We start from the raw sequence: 19,950 nt of genomic DNA on the forward strand, positions 1-19,950 counted from the left end.
TAGATAGATAGATAGATAGATAGATAGATAGATAGATAGATAGAAATATAGTTCGATAGATTTTGATTTGCTATGATAAAAGACAAACTGCTGTTAGAGTTTCTTTCACTCCGTTTGCTGCTTTATAACCTAAAGGGATTGAAACAAATGTTTCTGGTATTTATGATAGCTGTCAGGGTTGACTATCATGTTTCGGCGAGAAGATTGCATCATTTAGAAATAAAACCAAAATGGGGCACTGCTCATTTCACCCACCAACTGTTTTGCATGAGGTGCATATAAAAGGCAGCTCTCTGTTGACCAGTGAACAGTTAAAGAGTTCTTGATGTGCGCTCAAAGCCTCGAGGAACTCTGGCTAGCCTGCCCTTTAAGGCCATGGCACTTACTTCTAAAGGAGCTCGACTCCGACTTGATAGTCTGGCTCCCACACAAAGGTAGAGCGAGCGAGATACTGGAAAACTACGACGCCTGTTTGGACAACTCTTGCCTTGGCTGAAAAATATACCACTGACTGGGTTATGTTAAACAGATAAAGTCTTACAGCTAAGCTGGGGTTTTATCAAATGAAAATAAATGATCACAATAAATCCCCTTTTTAGAACTATATTTCTTTTTTTACCAACTGATAAAGACAAATAAATCCCATACCCAGTGTCCGCTGTACAGAGGAAAGAGTATCGGTGTGTTTAGCTGCAGCATCATTAGTAACTGTAGATGTCTGCTATAACTTTATGTATTCATACTCGGCACCAGATGGAAAAATACACTTTTTACAGTGGGCTTTCCAGCAACCTATTAGTCTCCTTTCCAGGGCTGTGCTGAACTGTAAGAACCCCAGTTCTTTTCACTTAACAAAGCAAAATGGAATTATTTCAGCTAAAATTCTTTAAACCAATATTAAAACATGATGTTAGGGAGCGTATTATATTTAGACTTCCACTACTTGGGGGGAGGGGGAGGAGGGTACCTCACTCAAATAATTTCCTAAAAGCCAAAAGTCTGTGGTCTGTGTTACAATGCTTTTGCAGTGTATGTGTGTGTGTGTGTGTGTGTGTGTGTGTGTGTGTGTGTGTGTGTGTGTGTGTGTGTGTGTGTGTGTGTGTGAGAGAGGGAGAGAGAGAGAGAGAGAGAGAGAGAGAGAGAGAGAGAGAGAGAGAGAGAGAGAGAGAGAGAGAGAGAGAGAGAGAGAGAGAGAGAGAGATGGAAAGAGAGAGAGAGATGGAAAGAGAGAGAGAGATGGAGAGAGAGAAAGAGAGAGAGTGAGTGAGAGAGAGAGAGATGGGAAGAGAGGGGGAGATGGAGAGAGTGACGGAGACAGAGAGAGGAGAGAGAAAGACAAAGAGAGAGAGAGAGAGACAGAAACAGACAGAGAGAGAGACAGAGATGGAGAGAGACAGAGAAAGAAAGACAAACTGATTTTAAATTAATTACTTAATGAATTGGTTGTGACACAGCTGTTCAATCACTTCTAATCACCATTGTTGGTACAGTGAGTTTAGTTAGTGGGTATCTTTGCTTAGGTTAGGGGAAACGGACTTACACCTTACATCACCTTGCATTACATTGGCCCTATTGATGCAGTAATTAGTACCGGTAAGACAATACTGTGTTAGTACTTCAATACTGTCTGTCCAACGTGTGAGTTATTTACAAGTGTTTAACAACACAGTTTAGAACAAAAATTACATGTGTGAAAGGTGTGATTAGACTGTATCATCAAACAACTGTTGTTACTGAGAGTAGTAGGGAGAACTGAATGAACTATTTACACAGTATTATTTTCATTGTATGAAATATTTCAGAAGTCTAATTCTACAGATCGGATTAGGCCACTGTAGAGTGTTATAATGGATTTCATCCTGTCAGTTCGACTCACTGATTTCGTGAGCAATTTTTAATGTATGTTGTGACATATCTGCATTGATAATCTTTCCGGTGTTAGTTTGACTTGAGAAGACTTGCCTCTTCTGGAGATAAACACCCAAGGAAGGAACCGTGCTGAGGAGATCCAACACAAAACAGAAAAAAAAGACACTTTTCAAACAGAAACAAGATGTAGCTGGCCGACCGAACAACTGGTGTCCAGACAATAAAAAGAATAAGACAAAAATGTTAATTATAACTATGCGCTCACTCACCAATGAGCTGGACTGTGCAGATGTTTGTTATTAAAGTGAAATGTTTGCTGAAGGTTTATGTACAGGCAGCCTGAGGTAAATCTGATAGATCAAAACGTTGCCGAATAAATAAGGAATGGGAGCGTTTCAGTGTGCAGAGCTCACTCCTCTGTTCCATGTTTTGCAATTTTTGTCTTGCACTTTAATGTTTTTTTTTCTGGATGTGCACATACTTGGTCCCTCTTCTGCAACTTTATGTCCATCAGATTCAAGCAAGACTGATTTACAACATGAGGCATTTGTGCATAACTCAATTTGACAACAACAAGTAAAAAGGACATTAAAACTCCTTTAGGTTTCCTCATACAAGTGCCTTGTTTTCAATTTTCAATGCAATGATAAAGTGTCAGCTGAGACACTGCTGGACTGATGCAAACAGCCTATTCACTGCGCCGACTTCAACCGCGAACCCTTTAACTACCCCTGTGGAGGAAGCAAAATACAAGAGAAGAGGAGGTACTCCGACAGTGGGTGTAACAGAGGTGAAGCAGGGGCTTTGAGATGGGGATTATGGGGGGGGGCACTTGGGGGCGGACTTACCACCCAGATTGTCCATCTCTTTCTCTTGCAGCAGGCTGGCAGCATCGTCGTCCCCCTCCAGCGTCAGTTCGGTCTCTGGGCTCTGGTTGGGCATGGACTGGCCGCGGAAGGCCTTCTTAGATTTGACCACCGTATCATCTTCTGGGCCTGGGAAAAGAAATACGGGGGAATAGGGTACAGTCAGAACTATAAATTCTGCACTCTCAAGCCTACAGGCCAGATTGACGTCGGTGTTGTAAGATAAGGAACGGGAAATGCTTTCAAGTGTCACACAAATGCACTCAAAAGGAGAGAGTCTGGTTTTCATAGTCTCTGAGAGCACACGCTATAACATCTGGCGAGCTATGAGAGGCTGAATTACAGTGCAGAGAAAAGAGCGCATTACATAAATACCCTATAATGAAACCTGAAGGAGTTACTAAAAATGCAAACTGAAGCACAGTATTTCAACTACTTGGAACGTCAGGAATAACACGCTTGTTCCGATGCTTGTCCTCCACGGTTGAACACAAGAGGTGTTTGGGGTTTGATTTTTTTTGACAAGGTTAACAACGGAGCACTATTTGTTTCTTGAATACAACTCTGATTCATAGTCGGTTTGTGATTCACAGTTGATTTGGAGACATGACAAGAGTGAGACTGAATATATAGCACTGCACGACTGCTCACCGCAGGATTCGATGACTCATTTATGATATGACTATGGTTTATCACACCAATGTAAAAGGATGTGTCCATATATCCTGCAAACAAAAAGAGCTCATAACACCAGCCTGCAGCCCATCTCCAACACCCTTCCGCCACACATGACTGTAGTTGATGTTTGTGCGGTTTGGTCTTTCTTGAGTCCTATGAAAAACCGGATTAGTAACTCTTGTGTACAAAAGGAAGAGCACATCGGGAAACTAGAAGGAGGCTGACACAAGCCTGACATGTTTCCTTTCAGCGCAGCTCTTAATTTGTCTCTCCCTCCCCTGAGAAACACGTACCTCGACTTGAAGAGGTCATATTTGAATGTTGTCAACACCGCTACCGTGGAAAAAGAAAAAAAAAGTCCGCTTCCTGCTCTGTCTCATATCTAGAGTGCTTTCATAAAACCGAGGGAAAAAGTCTGGGAGTTTTGGAAATGAATTCTGTTTAGTGTTAAAGGCAAAAGCCATCCAGGGGTCATAGTAGATAAAAGCCAAATGAGTGAAGCTTAAAACTAATTCTGCAAAACATCTTTACACGCAATCGAGAAAAAAGCGAAACAGAGGAGTTGACACTGTGATTGGCAAGTTCAAGTAGGGAGACCACAGTGGGAAGCAGGCAAAATAAACCAAGCATATTTCCACAGGCAAAAGTCCAGCACCGATATGAGAGAAAGCACAGACAGAAGGGAGTAGATGATCAGCCAAACAAGGCACCATGCCCACAATGCAATTTGGCTATAACAGAAACAGTAATATTGTTATAAATAATAAAAAAAGAAGCGGTATTACAGAGAGAAGAACATGTGCTGACATGAAAAGCAATCTTTTCATGACTGATGGCCCATTGACTCCGAGATGCTCCCCTATGAAATATGGCTGCTGCCATTTGTCAGTGTTAAGACCTTGCAGTGCAGACATGTCAAGGCAGACTCATTAGACAGCTCTTCATTTGTTCACCTTGTCAGCTATATGGCAAAACAGGAGCGAGAACAACCTTTTTATAGTCGCCATATCCTCACACTGTATCTTAACTGTATGCGTAGTGAGAAAGTGTCGAAAATAAAAATATACCGCTGAGATTAAAAAAAAAAGAAGAAAAAAGATGAGACTATCTTAACAACCTTCGAGCATCAAAATGTGAAGTGGCTGCCTCTATTCTTATTTATTTATTTATTTATCTCACCTTTTGATATTGCTAGGGGGAAAAGGCAGTGATCTTGATCTTGAGCAGATCAAGTAGGGCAACCTGCTTGGTCCATGATTTGTTTAAATGTTTTGCCTTTTTGTGCTGCCTCGGCGGTTCCATTGCAGCCAGTGTAGTTGCACTGTGACTTACTATAGTGAAGCACCAGTGCAGTTAGGACAAGGTGTTAGGCAGACACTAAGAGGACATTTAACCTTTACCCCCCTACAGAGTTAACATGTTTAGATGCCCTAGTTTAGTACACTATGTCTTGTGGATGTAACTTAACCAATTTCTGGTGTGATGTGTCAAAATTAATTTACAAAGGTTGTGGTCTCCTTCCGGGTTGGGCATGAGTTGTTGCCTCAAGTGAAGGAGTTCAAGTATCTCAGGGTCTTGTTCATGAGTGAGGGTAGGATGGAACGGGAGATTGACAGGCGGATTGGTGCAGAATCAGCAGTAATGCGAACGTTGTACCGGACCGTTGTGGTGAAGAGGGAGCTGAGCTGGAAGGCAAAGCTCTCAATTTACCAGTCAAGCTTCATTCCAACCCTCACCTATGGTCATGAGCTTTGGGTAGTGACCGAAAGGGTGAGATCGCAGATACAAACGGCTGAAATTAGTTTCCTCCGTAGGGTGTCTGGGCTCAGCCTTAGAGATGAGGTGAGGAGCTTGGACATCCGGAGGGAGCTCGGAGTAGAGCCGCGGCTCCTTTGCATCGAAAGGAGCCAGTTGAGATGGTTTGGGCATCTGATTAGGATGCCTCCTGGGCACCTTCCTTTGGAGGTTTACCGGGCACGGCCAACTGGGAGGAGACCCCGTTGTAGACGCAGAACTTGCTGGAGGGACTACATGTCCAATCTGGCCTGGGAACACCTTGGGATCCCTCAGGAGGAGCTGGAGGGCATTGCTGGGGAGAGGGACGCCTGGAGTGCCCTACTTAGCTTGCTGCCACCGCGACCCGACCCCGGAGAAGCGGCTGAAGATGAGATGTGGTCTCCTTTATCCAAACTCCATAATGTCATGCTGCGAAACTGTTTACTAATGCCATCCATCCATCCATTATCTGAACTGCTTATCCTGCTCTCAGGGTTGCGGGGATGCTGGAGCCTATTCCAGCAGTCATTGGGTGGCAGGCGGGGAGACACCCTGGACAGGCCACCAGGCCATCACAGGGCCCCCCCCACACACACACACACACACACACACATTCATACCAAGGAACAATTTAGTACGGCCAATTCACCTCACTAGGGACAATTTAGTACAGCGGATTCACCTGACCTACATGTCTTTGGACTGTGGGAGGAAACTGGAGCCCCTGGAGGAAACCCACGCAGACAACTTGCAAACACCATGAAGAGGACGACCTGGGATGACCCACCAAGGTTGGACAATCCTGGGGCTCGAACCCAGGACCTTCTTGCAGTGAGGCGACCGCACTAACCACTGTGCCACCGTGCCGCCTGTTTGCTAATGGTAGTCAGTAAATTAACAGATAGCGAGGACAACAGCAATACAAAGAAATAAAAAATAAATAAAATGAAATAAAATAAATAAATAAAGATTGGTATTACAAAGCCTTTCTACATCAGATAAACATCCATTCATCCATTATCCAAACCGCTTATCCTGCTCCAAGGGTCGCGGGGATGCTGGAGTCTATTCCAGCAGCCATTGGGCGACAGGGGGAGAGACACACTGGACAGGCTGCCAGTCCACCACAGGGCCGACACACACATTCACACCTAGAGGCAATTTAGTATGGCTGATTCACCTGACCTACATATATTTGGACTGTGGGAGGAAACCGGAGCACCTGGAGGAAACCCACGCAGACACGGGAAGAACACGCAAAGCCACACAGAGGATGACCTCCAAGGTTGGACGACCCCGGGGCTCAAACCCAGGTCCTTCTTGCTGTGAGGCAACCATGCTAACCATTGCACAACCCTAAATATGTTTCATTAGATTGAATTTGGTATTCAGAACTTAGTAAACTTGAGTAATAATGAATGATGCAAAATTGAATCTCAGAAAAAATACTTAAGCGTTATATCTTAAAGTGTAAATTAACATCTTTGAAATTATTAGGAATGCACCATAACAGCCATACATTTTTATATGATGCTGCATTTGGCTGCAGCAATATTTACTTAACAGCAATGTACATTTATTGACAAAAACCCTGGATCAAGACAGGGACAGTGGCGCAGGCTTTGTTCTGGAGTGATGGTGACAGAACTACGAATATGGCCACTGGCTTCAGTAGCTCAAGGACCATAGAAACAATAACAGCGGGCCAGCTTTGAAGAATGGGTCAAAGCGAGGTTGGTAAGAGCTACAAGGACACCATTAATGACACGGATGCCTTGTACCGTGCCCGAGCACGATTGTCCTCCCTCCCCACTCCTGTGTTGGCCTGCGTTCACCTTTTTTTGGGGGGGGGGGGGATTTTCCTCCCTTTTTATCCCTAGTTGTATCCGGCCAATTACCCAATTCTTCTGAGCCATCCCGATTTCTGCTCCACCCCCCTCTGCCGATCTGGGAAGGGCTGCAGACTACCACATGCCTCCTCCAATACATGTGGAGTCGCCAGCCGCTTTGCCAGGGGGACGTAGCGCGTGGGAGGATCCCCCCAGTTCATCCCCGGACAGGCGCCCCAACTGACCAGAGGAGGCGCCAGTGCGGCGACCAGGACACGACCACATTTGGCCTCCCACCCGCAGACACGGCCAATTGTGTCTGTAGGGACGCCGGACTATGCCGGAGGCAACACGGGGATTCGAACTGCCGATCCCCCTGTAGGCAACAGAATAGACCGCTACGCTACCCGGATGCCCTACCTACGCTCACATTGCCCCCTTTTTTTATTGAGAAGAATACAAACGATACAGGAACATTGTACATATATATTATCACACCAATCAACTATAAACAACCTTACACCTTTACATTCGATGGTCATAACAAACGTAAATAAAGAAAATGAATGAACTGTAGTATTAATAATCAGTCAATCAAGTTGTATTTTATATAGCAACAAACAATTTTATACAGCATATAAAATCAATATTTTATAATAAATTTTATATATTGTAGCAAATTCAGGGGGGCAGCCCGGGAACCATCGCCACAGCCGGGACGCGAACCCGTATCTCCCGCACCGTGGGCGACAACGTAACCAGTCGACTAAAGAATCTAACCCGTTAGCCCCCCCCCCCTTCAGGAAGCGCATCCCCGTGCTTAAGCATATCAGCTCCTTCACGATCTCACCATCCAACTTCTGATAGGCCGGGAGCCTATACCTTCCAAGTAAGCTCCACAGCAATGGAATGTACCAATGAGGATGATGTGCTTTTTATATTTTTCAGGTTCATTCCATATTAGAGGGTAGGCTTTCATGCAAACACCTAGGTCAAATGTACTGATGGTGTACTCTTGTCCAGCTTCAGAGGATGCGACTTGGCTGCATCTAAGGCATTCTTGAATGGTTGTGAAGTCGGTTATGGGAACATTGATCATGGGATAATACCCAATTGTGGTGAGGCATTTTGGAGAACAGCCAGTAACAGACACCCAACCTGACAGACCAGGGATGTGCTGATAGCCGGAGTTGATTTTATGAGCAATGACCCAAATTATATCACTATCTGATGATTTTGAGTGGTATGTGGATGTGTTATTTGAATTGGATGACTCCAAGTTAGCTGGTTCAGATCGTTTCCGCTTGTAGTAAGTTGGCAACTCCTGAGCAGGACTTTTAAATGATCGTTGTTTTTTTGGAGGTTGAGTGTTTGGATTAGTGTAGGCTGACTCTTGTGTAGGCTGTGTTGTGGTCAGGGCTGCTGCATCTGCACAGGACCCTTGATCTTGCAGGTAGATGCCTACAGCAGTATGAATGGACCCTGCCCCATATACATCTGATACTAGCTGATCAAAATTGTCCCAGTCACAATGGAAGACTGCTCCATCAGGTTGTCTCTTGATAACATCTGAGTTACTCATTAATGAAGCACTTTCCACAATTGAATTTGCCAGAGCCGTTTCAAGTTCTATTGAGTATGTGTAGGACTCACAGTGGCCAAGTCTATTTATCAGAGTGGTGATGCTCTTGGATCGGAAGAGATGGCGTAGTGTCATGCATAGTAAGATGTGTTTCTTCATCTTCCATTGACCTGCTGTAACTGCTCTGCAGATGTCTTAAGAAATTGATGATGCCAGATTGTCCTCCCGATATGATGGCTTCCTCTCACCGCAGATTAGGTTTAAAACAAATTGGAAAACCTCAGAAGGAATCTCCTCTTTTGGGTCAGGGAGGTCCTGAGCTCTAGGAGGCCAATGGAGTGGTTCAGAATTTTTGAAGGCTTTTAGGATTTTCTTGTGAAGATCATGGCTGATCTCTTTACTCCAATCAGTAATTCCCATCTCATAAGCTGAATGCACTGTCGTCTTCATAGATTCTTGGGATGTACAAAACACTAATGTGTCTTTGTATGGGCAAGATGAGAAGTCGATACTATCTTTGAGATCAGGACAGCATTCGATTTTTAGTCTCAGGTTATGGCTTGTTATCTGAGCAGGAGCTTCTTCTCCAAATTGTCTCAAGGTTTCATTATACAAAACAGTAAGATGAGCAAGTTTCACAACCTGACCCTTTTGAATAACTTCTGTTTTTATATGAACATACACCCCATTGAAAGCTTTACCGATCATTCCCTTCTTTGTAGTTATTTCATCTGCTGCAGCTGTAGTGTCAGGCTGGGTGCTCGCTTTACTAAGTACTGCTTGCGACAGCAGTCATGAAATTGAGCCTCCTTAGCAAATAAATCAACTCCCTGGATTTTGCACAACAAATCTTCATCACCTAGTTCCATAGCCTTTTGCTCAATATTTTTGTATGCATTTGATTGGAATTTCTGCAAGCTATATCTATTGCCAGAAGCTTGCTTCACTGTGCCACTTTTGCAGAATATGCAATAATTTCCAAACAAAACGGAAGAATCCACATGCTCACGTGTTGGTCTAGTAGCGTATTTTTCTGCTTGACAATTTCTTGCTAAAGCACGGTTAGCATTACAGAAAAAAATGCGTCGACAGTTTTCATGATACCCACAATCAGCAGATAATTCATCAGGAATTGAGTCACAAACATCTGGCATGCCACCACAGTCAGACGTTTGTGTCAAAAGTTTGTTTTTCATTTCGTGGATTTCAGTAAATGCATTAAGTGGATCAGCCTTAGAAGAAAAGGCTATAAACTTAACATTTACTGTCCCCTTACAACCATGCAGAATGCAATTTCCTAGAGGTGATTGGGGCGGTGGCTGTTTCTTCTGCTTTGAAGAACTCTGGCAAGGTGTCCAGTCTTCATCATCTTGTCGTCTCTTTGGCATCTTAACTGATTCATATACTGTAACAATGCAACCATCTTAAAATCAGTATTGCAATAATGAAATAGGGAGTACTATTCAGTGTGCCAATTCACATATAATGCTTTGCATTACAATTATTTCTCTTATCACCTCAAATGTGTAGACTGATAGTATTCCAACTGTAGCTACAACACACCTCATGAATATTGCAACCTCGCTAGCTTGATTGCAAAATTGTGCTTGCTGGCTAGCTAAAACTAAAGAGAGTAGCTTAAATCATGTTAAGGTTGTTAAATATCAGTTTAATAAATATTCTAATCATTGTTACAATGCTTAGTCACTGGTCTAGAACCTAATACATACCTTCAATCTGTGGTGGCTTTGTGGTATTCAGGCTGCTTCTGATACAACCCACAGTTACCATGGCAATGGAAATTATACATATCTGCTTTTTTCATATTTGAGGTACTGTAGGCCTATAGTGAAGACTTTCGGCCACAGCAAGAGTAATATTTGAAATAGAAAGGTCATCTTGGGCTCAAATTGAAGCTTAAGAACTAGGGAAGTTGTCTATACACAAGTGAGGCATAGATATTCAGAATAAAGTGCTGAAGAATAATCATTTTGATGATAATTTGTCAGGCGGACAGTACTTTTTTTTGTCTTTTTGGGGATGGTGTGGGTGATATCTTAAAATTGAGTTGCAACAAGCCCCAGAATCATGTTTTCCTGCTTCCCCCTATGTATCAGGATACTCTCTGCCAAATTTCATTCTTGTATGACTATTTATGCCATTGTAGTACCTTAATATTTGCATGTACATAATTTCGCCAGGAACATGGCCCAAAAATTGGGTTTTTGGCCCCCTGTGGCCAAACGGGGCCGAGTTGGGGGTGCTCGTTATCAACTTCTGATGGCCCAAGGTATAGGCTAACAAGAAATAATAGTGAAAAAAGGATAGAAAACATCCTGAGGGCTGGTCCTGGCTCCCGGCCTATGACACCAATGTAGCGAATTCAGGGAGCAGTCGGGAATCGCCGCATCCGGGACGCGAACACAGATTCCCCGCACCACGGATGACAACGTTAACCAGTCGACTAAAGGGTCCAACCCGTTAGGCAAGGGCTAACGTGTCTACTTATTCGTGTACGATACACTACCCCCCTCTGGGCTTCAGCATATCAACTCCTTCACGCCTCTGGGCGCACGCGCTTCCGATGAACACACGGTCTCATCATCCCACTTTTGACACCAATGTAGCGAATTCGGGGGGCAGACCGGCCGGACCGTCATAGCCAGGACACGAACCCATTTCTCCTGCACCGCAAGCGACAACGTATACCAGTCGACTACAGGGACGGACCCGTTAGCCAAGGGCTACCAAGCCTATTCATCCGTCATCATTACATTGCCTCCTTCCTTCGAGATTCACGTCACCACAACCAGGACGCGAACCTGGGGCTCCCGCTCCGCAAGTGACAACGTTAACCAGTCGACCAAAGGGACGGACTCGGTAGCCTACTCATCCGTGATCGTTACAATATTATAACAATAATAATGATTATAATGTTGAACAAAAACAAAACACTTTTGCCAGGAGGTAAATTTACAGTGTACATTAAGTGAAAACTTTATAATGTAAGCAAGAATTATATGTTTTGACTGCTTTTCTGTTTGTGCTTCTGGAAATGGTAGAGCTATATTTCTCAATTTCTATAATTAAAGCAGGAAAGCGGTTTATTATTTTAAAATTTACTTTTATGGATGTGAAATTGTGCAAAAAACCAAACAAACAAAACAAACAAAAAACAACATTTATTAAGTAAAACTTATTGTTACATTTACTATTTGTGTCATGGAACCCAAACAATACATATTCCCATTTAAGGGAGAAATTGTTCCAGACTTTAGACATAGTAAAAGCATTTAGTTTCTTCCAAAGTTTTCACATTGCCCCCCTCTTTTTTTTCAATCTTCCCCCTTTTTCTCCCCAATTGTATCTTATCTTATCTCGTACCTTAACCATGTTTACCTTGCGCCAACAATAACAACATGGTACACGTGTAGAAAAAATCGGGTTTCCCGTACAGATCAAGCAGTCATTGTCATATACGGTAGTCAAATGCTCTTGCACATATACTGTGTCATATACGTTATAAAGGAAAATGTAGGGGCTAGGTGATCTCGGGGAGTTCCGGGAGAGTGTACATGAGTGTTGGCGTGTTGCCTGACGGTGATTCATTAAAAATCTAAGTAAAGCCTCCATCGCAATTATTTACAGTTAAGGTCAAAATTATTAGCCCCCAAGAAGCTATGGAACATTCCCTAAAATTCTGCCCAATGTTTGCGTCATTCATAAAACTTTACATAGTAAAACATTCATCAGTGTTACGGCCCCTATTTGTTACATTTTGGAATGTAAAATAAATCTTCTACTACTTTCGGCTGCTCCCGTTAGGGGTCGTCACAGCGGATCATCTGTTTCCATCTCTTCCTGTCTTCTGCGTCTTCCTCTATCACACCAGCCACCTGCATGTCCTCCCTCACCACATCCATAAACCTCCTCTTTGGCCTTCCTCTTTTCCTCTTCCCTGACAGCTCCATATTCAGCATCCTTCTCCCAATATGCCCAGCATCACTCCTCCGCACATGTCCAAGCCATCTCAATCTTGCCTCTCTTGCTTTGTCTCCAAACCGTCCAACTTGAGCTGTCCCTCTAATATACTCGTTCCTAATCCTGTCCTTCTTCGTCACTCCCAGTGAAAATCTTAGCATCTTCAATTTTGCTTTATACTGTAGCGAATTCAGGGGAGCAGTCTGGGAACCGCCGAAGCCAGGACGCAAACCCGGATTTCCCGCACCACGGGCGACTACGTTAGCCAGTCGACTAAAGGGTCCGACCCGATAGCCAAGGGGCTACCGAGTCTATTCATCCGTGATCGTTACATTGTGGCAGGAGCTCAAGATTAATGTCCATGCTCAAAAACAACGCAATTTGGATGAGCTGGAACAATTTGCTATGGAAGAATGGGCTAAGAACCCTCAAGAGACATGTGTCAACCTAGTTAGGAACTACCATATGAGGTTGTTGTAAGTTGTGAGTCAGAAAGGTTACACTATTGACTATTAATTGTCAGAGGGCTAATAATTTTGGCCTTGTCATTTTTGTCATTTCGTGTTTCAATTCAGCACATCAGTAAGACAGTATCTTAATCATGCTTAGTGGAGATTTTGTCTTTGTTCTTTTGGAAGCAATTAAACTATAATCACTTGTGGTTATGGTCATTTCCATGGAAAAGTTAAGGGTTTTGTTTGATTTCATAAAGGGAGCTAATAATTTTGACCTTAACTGTACATGATGTCAGAAGTAAACAGCGAGAGGAGTCATGGCCAAATTCAGACCCCCCGACAAACTTTTCCTTCGATAAGCCAGGCGAGTGCTCGGATTGGAAGCAACATTTTGTGAGATTCAGAACCGCCACTAAACTAGACAAAGAAGATGGCGCCGTGCAGGTGAGCAGCCTGATATACGCTATGGGAAGCGAGTCGGAGAACATCTACCGATCGTTTGCATTTACTGATTAGGTACATAAGAATGACTTTGATTGGGTGCTTGGAAAGTGTAGTGATATAACGCCATGTATAGCCACTGGAACTACACTAGGTGTTACGTACTACCCGGACTGTTATTATGGTTACACCACTACTATGTATGGTTATTACGTCTGCCTACTGAGCCACGATTAAACCTGGGTTCTATAACCCGGTGTGGTCATTGATCCTCGACCAATACTACCCCAAGTATTACTTCATGGTGGCAGCGGTAAAGTACTCTCTATGAAGAATGAAGATAGACTGATAAAATTGTCCGTGGATAATTTCTGTCATCATTCAAGCAAGAGTGCGCCGGAGCTGAGCTAGCCGCAAAGCTAACTAGCTAGCTAGTAACAGGAGACGTCATGGCATCGCATCTACCGACGATGAATTGCTCCGACCCGGACCTGGGTGAGGCAATTTCACTGTATAAACAGAAAATGACTCTGTATTTAGAAGATGAAGAAATAAATGGCACAGCTAAACAAGCTAGGAAAATATGTCATGGAATCGGAGATGAAGGATTAAAAAGACTGAACGCCAGTGGTCTCACTGATGATGAAAAGAAAAAGCCTGCCAAACTATGGGACTTCTTTGAAAAACAGCTAAAGTTGAACATAAATTACAGAATCCATAGACTGCAACTGATGCAACACAGACAGAAACCAGATGAGAATATTGATGATTTTGTGACCAGAGCCAGAACACTAGCACAGAAATGTCAGTTTTCAGACGAAGAGCTTAACGAGCGTAAGATTGAGCTTATTATTGCGAGCACTCCCCATGATGCCCTGAGGAATGATCTATACAGCAAACCAAAAGGATATTCCTTAGCAGAGGTTCTGGCCGAGGGACGAAAATATGAAGTCCTGACAGCAGGCAATGAACAGTTAGACAAACTTAGCCTGTCACGCAATGAGAGAATCCACGTTGTGGACAAGGACGGCATATGTCGTAACTGTGGGAGAAGCCACAAACCACGTCGATGTCCTGCATATGATGATGAATGCAATGCGTGTGGTGCAAAAGGTCACTGGGAGCGGTGCTGCAGGAAGGCCAAACGAGAGTGCCAGGAACACTCCAGCCAGAGCAGGAGCGGGGGAAGTAAGTCCCACACACCACAAGACAAGCAGCACAAGCACAAAACCTATATAGACAAAAAGCAACAGAGCAGGACTCGCATACATGCTGTAGAGAGTAGCAGTGAAACAGACAGTGAGAATGAAAGTACTTACCAGAAACAGTTCCACTCCATAACTATCAGTGAAAAGTGCATGCATAGCATAGACAGCAAGCCGGCCAGAGAGGAGGCGTACACAGTCCTGAAGGTGACACCACCTGACCTACCTGGTCGTGGATACACACTACGTCTGAAGATAGACACAGGTGCGTCAGACAACACACTCCCATTGCGTACCTTCAAGCAGATGTACGGTGAAAATGCATGCACCCAGAAACGACTGAAAAAAACCAACAGGAGGCTATCTTCATACAGTGGTCACGCCATCCCCTGCCTAGGCACCATTGACATTCCATGCCAGTACAAAGAATCCAAATGGATCAATGCAAAGTTCTATGTTGTAGACGTACCAGGGCCAGCCATAGTTGGGCTGCCAACATGTGAAGTGTTAAACCTAGTGACTGTCAATGTAGATGCAGTGACCGAGAAAGGACATGCAAACCAGAAAAAAGCCAACACAAGACAGACAAAACCCAAAATTACCATATCTAACAGTGCAGACCTAAAGAGAGCATACCCAGACCAGTTTGACAAAATTGGCAACTTCAGTGGAAAGGCCAAGCTCTTTCTGAAAAAGGATGCTGAACCATTCATAGACCCACCACGTAAGTGCAGCATTCACATCAAAGACAAACTGAAAGATGAACTGAATAACCTAGTCGAACAAGATGCGTTAAGAAAAGTAGAACAGCACACAGACTGGTGCTCGAGTCTGGCATACAGCACAAAGAAAGACGGTTCCCTTCGCATATGCTTAGACCCCCAAAAGCTTAATGCCAGCCTTAGGAGATGCCCACACAAGATTCCTACTGTGGAGGAACTGAACCCGAAGTTTGCAAATGCAAAAATATTCAGCAAACTTGACGCAAAAGCTAGATATTGGTCAATACACCTAGAGGAAGAGTCACAACTGCTAACCACATTCCGAACTCCATTTGGTAGATACTGCTGGAAACGTTTGCTATTTGGTCTCAGTGTCTCTCAAGATCTCTTCCAGGCAAAGCTGGACCAAATCCTGGGGGGCTCGACGGTGTCGTCAGCATAGCCGATGATATCGCAGTCTACGGAGCAAGCGAAGAGGAGCATGGCAGGAACCTGACCAACCTGATGGAGAGAGCAGCCAAGACAGGTATTGTGTTCAACAGTGACAAGTGCACAATCAAACAGACAAGCATCTCATTCTTTGGCAACCTGTACACAGACAAAGGTATCAAACCTGACCCAGCCAAAATCAGGGACATCCAGAAAATGCCGACACCCCAGAACAAAGATGAACTGAGCAGATTCTTGGGGATGCTGACCTACCTGTCACCCTACATCCCAAAGTTCGCAGACAAAGCACACACACTGAGGGTGCTGCTGAAAAGTGACGTGCCTTGGACATGGGACACTGACCACCAAAAGAGCTTTGAGGACCTGAAATCAGTTATCAACGAACATGACTGCCTGAAGTACTATGATCCAAGCACACCTCTGACACTTGAGGTCGATGCATCACAGAAAGGACTGGGCGTGGCATTAGTGCAGAACAAAAGACCCATAGCTTTTGGCTCAAAGACACTGGACGACTGCCAATCCAGGTACAGCAACATAGAGCGAGAAATGCTGGCCATAGTCTATGGAATGCAGCGATACCATACCTACCTGTATGGGAAGTCATTCATTGTAGTTACAGACCACAAACCCCTCGTTACCATATGCACAAAGCCACTGCATGCCGCCCCGCCACGGCTTCAGCGAATGCTGATAAAAACACAAGGATACAACTACGAGGTCACGTATCGACCAGGAAACCAGATGGTCCTGGCAGACACACTCAGCCGACTACCCTACCCTGAGAACAACAGCAACATCGAGCTGGACGAGCGCATTGACGGAATAGAGGCAGAAGTCGAGGATCCAGAGACGCTCACTGTTGCAATGATAAACTTCTCTCCCGAGAAACAGGACGCACTCCGCATGGAAACCACCAGCGACCCCAGACTCAATGCACTGAAAGAGCTGATCCACCAGGGATGGCCAGACAACATCAAAGCTCTACCAAGACAACTACACGAGTACTGGTCATTCAGAGATGAGCTTGCAGTTGAAGCAGGAGTCATATTCAAAGGCAGACAGGTGCTCATCCCAGACTCCATGACTGATTCTATACTCAAACAGCTGCATGTAGGACACCAGGGCATCGAAAAGACATGGCGACTGGCGAGAGAAAGTGTCTACTGGATCAGAATGAACGATGACATCGAAAGAGTCTGCAGGTCATGTAGCGTATGTGTGGAACATCAGGATGCAAATCCAAAGCAACCTCTCAACCCACACAACACACCGTCAAAACCATGGCAATCCCTAGCTTCTGATCTATTCGAGATCGATGGACATCAGTATTTACTGATTGTGGACAGATATTCTAAGTTCCCTCTAGTGGATGAAATGCCCATGCCTGTGTCCAGCCGGGCAGTTGCACAAAAAATGGAAATGTACATGTTTCTTTTTGGAAGGCCTGACGAGATACTTACAGATAATGGACCCCAGTACACAGAGCACGCGTTCCAGAAATTCACGGCTGACTGGGGAATCAGGCACATGACAAGCTCACCCCACTATCCAAAAAGCAATGGATTCATTGAGAGGCATGTGCGACACATCAAATCCATTGTGAAGAAAACCATGAGACAAGGAGGTAACATACAAGTTGCCTTACTACAGGTCAGAGCAACACCCATCGACAGTAAACTACCATCACCAGCAGAACTGATCTTCGGAAGGCCAGTCACCACCCTGCTGCCGAGTCGAGGGGACCCAGGCAAGGAGGAAAACCGACTCCACCTGGAGCAGAGAACAGCAAACATGAAGGAACATCATGACCGCAGCAGCGGCAGAGAACTACCTCCACTCGGTCCCAGACAGCACGTATCTGTCCTAAGCAAGGAAAAAGGGACTTGGTATCCAGCCACCGTCGTACAAAAGTGCGATGAGCCAAGGAGCTACATTGTGCAAACATCAAATGGGAACAAACTCAGACGTGGCAGGAGCCACCTGCGGGAAATTCACCACCCCCATGCACTGAGGAGCGCAAGAACCCGCTTCACAGAACCTCAACGGGACACTCATGCAGCTGGAACTTCTTCCAGCCAAACCTGTGAAACACACAAGACAGTACGCACAAGATATGGAAGAGCTGTTTCCAAACCAGCTCACTACAAGGACTATGAGTAGAGACAATCACACACAAAAGGAGGGCTCTGAATATGTTTATTGTTTTTTTGAGATGGACAATTCTGAGTGTGTTGTCTAAAAAAAAAAAAAAAGAGAGAAGGCAACCTCTGTGTAATGAAAAAATTGAAAACTAAACAGGGGGGATGTAGTGATATAACGCCATGTATATCCACTGGAACTACACTAGGTGTTATGTACTACCCGGACTGTTATTATGGTTACACCACTACTATGTATGGTTATTACGTCTGCCTACTGAGCCACGATTAAACCTGAGTTCTATAACCCGGTGTGGTCATTGATCCTCGACCAATACTACCCCAAGTATTACTTCAGAAAGTTCGATAGTACTTTGTGCCGAGAAGGAATGTAATACACGAACGTGCATATTTCCATCAACTTGTGCAAAGACCGGAAAAGAAAGCTGAGACTTTTATCAGGGCTTTGTATGAACTGTAGGAGCATTGCGACTTCGGCGCGAGCAGAGATGAGAATATCCGCGACCGAATTGTTGTTGGGTACCCGACAAAGACGTCTCACGGAAGTTGCAGCTGACGAAGGAATTTATGCTAGCGCTGACCATAGAGACGGTCAAGCAGTCTGAAGAGGGTGCTTCGCAAGGCTGCATGCAAGGAGAGGCAACTGGGGTGACTCACAAAGTCACTCACAAGCGCAGCAAATACACCAGACACCATGGTAGGCCAAAAGGGGGAAATAACGGACAATGTGGAAAGTGTGGGAAACCGCGGCACAGTAAAGATGAAATTGCCCGGCTAGAAAAGCCAAATTCAGTACGTGCAACAAGCTTGGACATTTGAGTAGAGTGTGTAGGAACAGGAAAGCAGTGAGTGAGGTTACAGTGCAAACAGAGCAGCTGCAGTCATACTTTCTTGGGGCGGTGAGTAAAGCAGATGGGTCATCCGAGCAATGCGCCATCCAGTTGCTGGTGGGCTCCACCCTGGTTGAATTCAAAATTGACATGGGAGCTTATGTTAACATCATCCGCGAGGAGACCTACCACTCACTCATCCCCAAAAGACCACTGGAGTCTGCAGATATTCCACTGGATAGCCCAGGCGGCAAGCCGCAGTGCATAGGACAGATCCAGAGCACTGTGTCCTACAAAGGAGAGACTCACCCACTCACAGCATATGTCATCTGTAGATGCACTGTAAACAACTTACTCAGCAGGCCACTGTCTGTAAAGATGAATCTAGTGAGGAGCGTGGATGAAACGGTGCACAACAGAGGACACCTACAGGCATATGGTGAGCATGGGACATTAAAGACTGAACCTGTGAGAATACAGCTGAAAGACAATGCTCAGCCCACATGCTGTACACACAGCACAGCGTGTGCCTCTCCCTATGCTGAAAAAGGTAAAGGAGGAGCTCCTGAGGATGGAGAGAAATGGCATCATCAAGGGTGACACAGCCCACCGACTGGTGTGCACCCATGGTGCCAGTCTTGAAGAAGTGCACAGGTAAAGCCCACATCTGTGTTGATCTCAAGAGGCTGAACGAGGCTGTGAAGACAGAACAGTATATCCTGCCTACTACTGATGAGATTGCAGCAAAACTAAGCGGGGCCAGTCTTTTCTTCACTCGACGCCACCAGTGGGTTCCTCCAGATACCGCTGCATCCAGACAGCTGTAAGCTCACGATCTTCATTATGCTGTTTGGCAGATTCAACCTCAAGTGGCTACCATTTGGAATTACAAGCACACCCAAAATCTTTCAGAGGAAGATCATAGAGACCCTTCAAGGGCTGAAGGGTGTTGAGGTCTTCATGGATGACATTCTTGTCTATGGGGCCACAGAAGAGGAGCATGACAGTCGCCTGGAGAAGGTAATGCAGTGCATAGAGATGGCTTGTTTGAAGCTCAACCATGAGAAGTGCTCCATCAGGCAGAGTCAACTGCGGTTCATTGGG

At 44.8% G+C, this 19,950-nt stretch overlaps 1 protein-coding gene across 5 annotated transcripts in view; it reads right to left on the minus strand.

The window, feature by feature from the left end:
• Nucleotides 1-19,950, minus strand: part of nbeab (neurobeachin b) — a 338,760-nt gene that overhangs the window by 89,879 nt on the left and 228,931 nt on the right. For 3 of the 5 annotated variants that reach the window (XM_056283778.1, XM_056283777.1, XM_056283781.1), the window contains one exon: nt 2,718-2,864. In XM_056283778.1, coding sequence (XP_056139753.1) covers nt 2,718-2,864 — 147 coding nt within the window. Of the gene's footprint in view, nt 1-1,962; nt 1,999-2,717; nt 2,865-19,950 lie in introns of all 5 variants that reach the window. The other 2 variants (XM_056283780.1, XM_056283779.1) reach the window with 2 other exon arrangements.

The sequence above is a fragment of the Lampris incognitus genome, chromosome 7, assembly GCF_029633865.1.
Source record: "Lampris incognitus isolate fLamInc1 chromosome 7, fLamInc1.hap2, whole genome shotgun sequence".
In the NCBI taxonomy this organism is placed as follows: domain Eukaryota; kingdom Metazoa; phylum Chordata; class Actinopteri; order Lampriformes; family Lampridae; genus Lampris; species Lampris incognitus.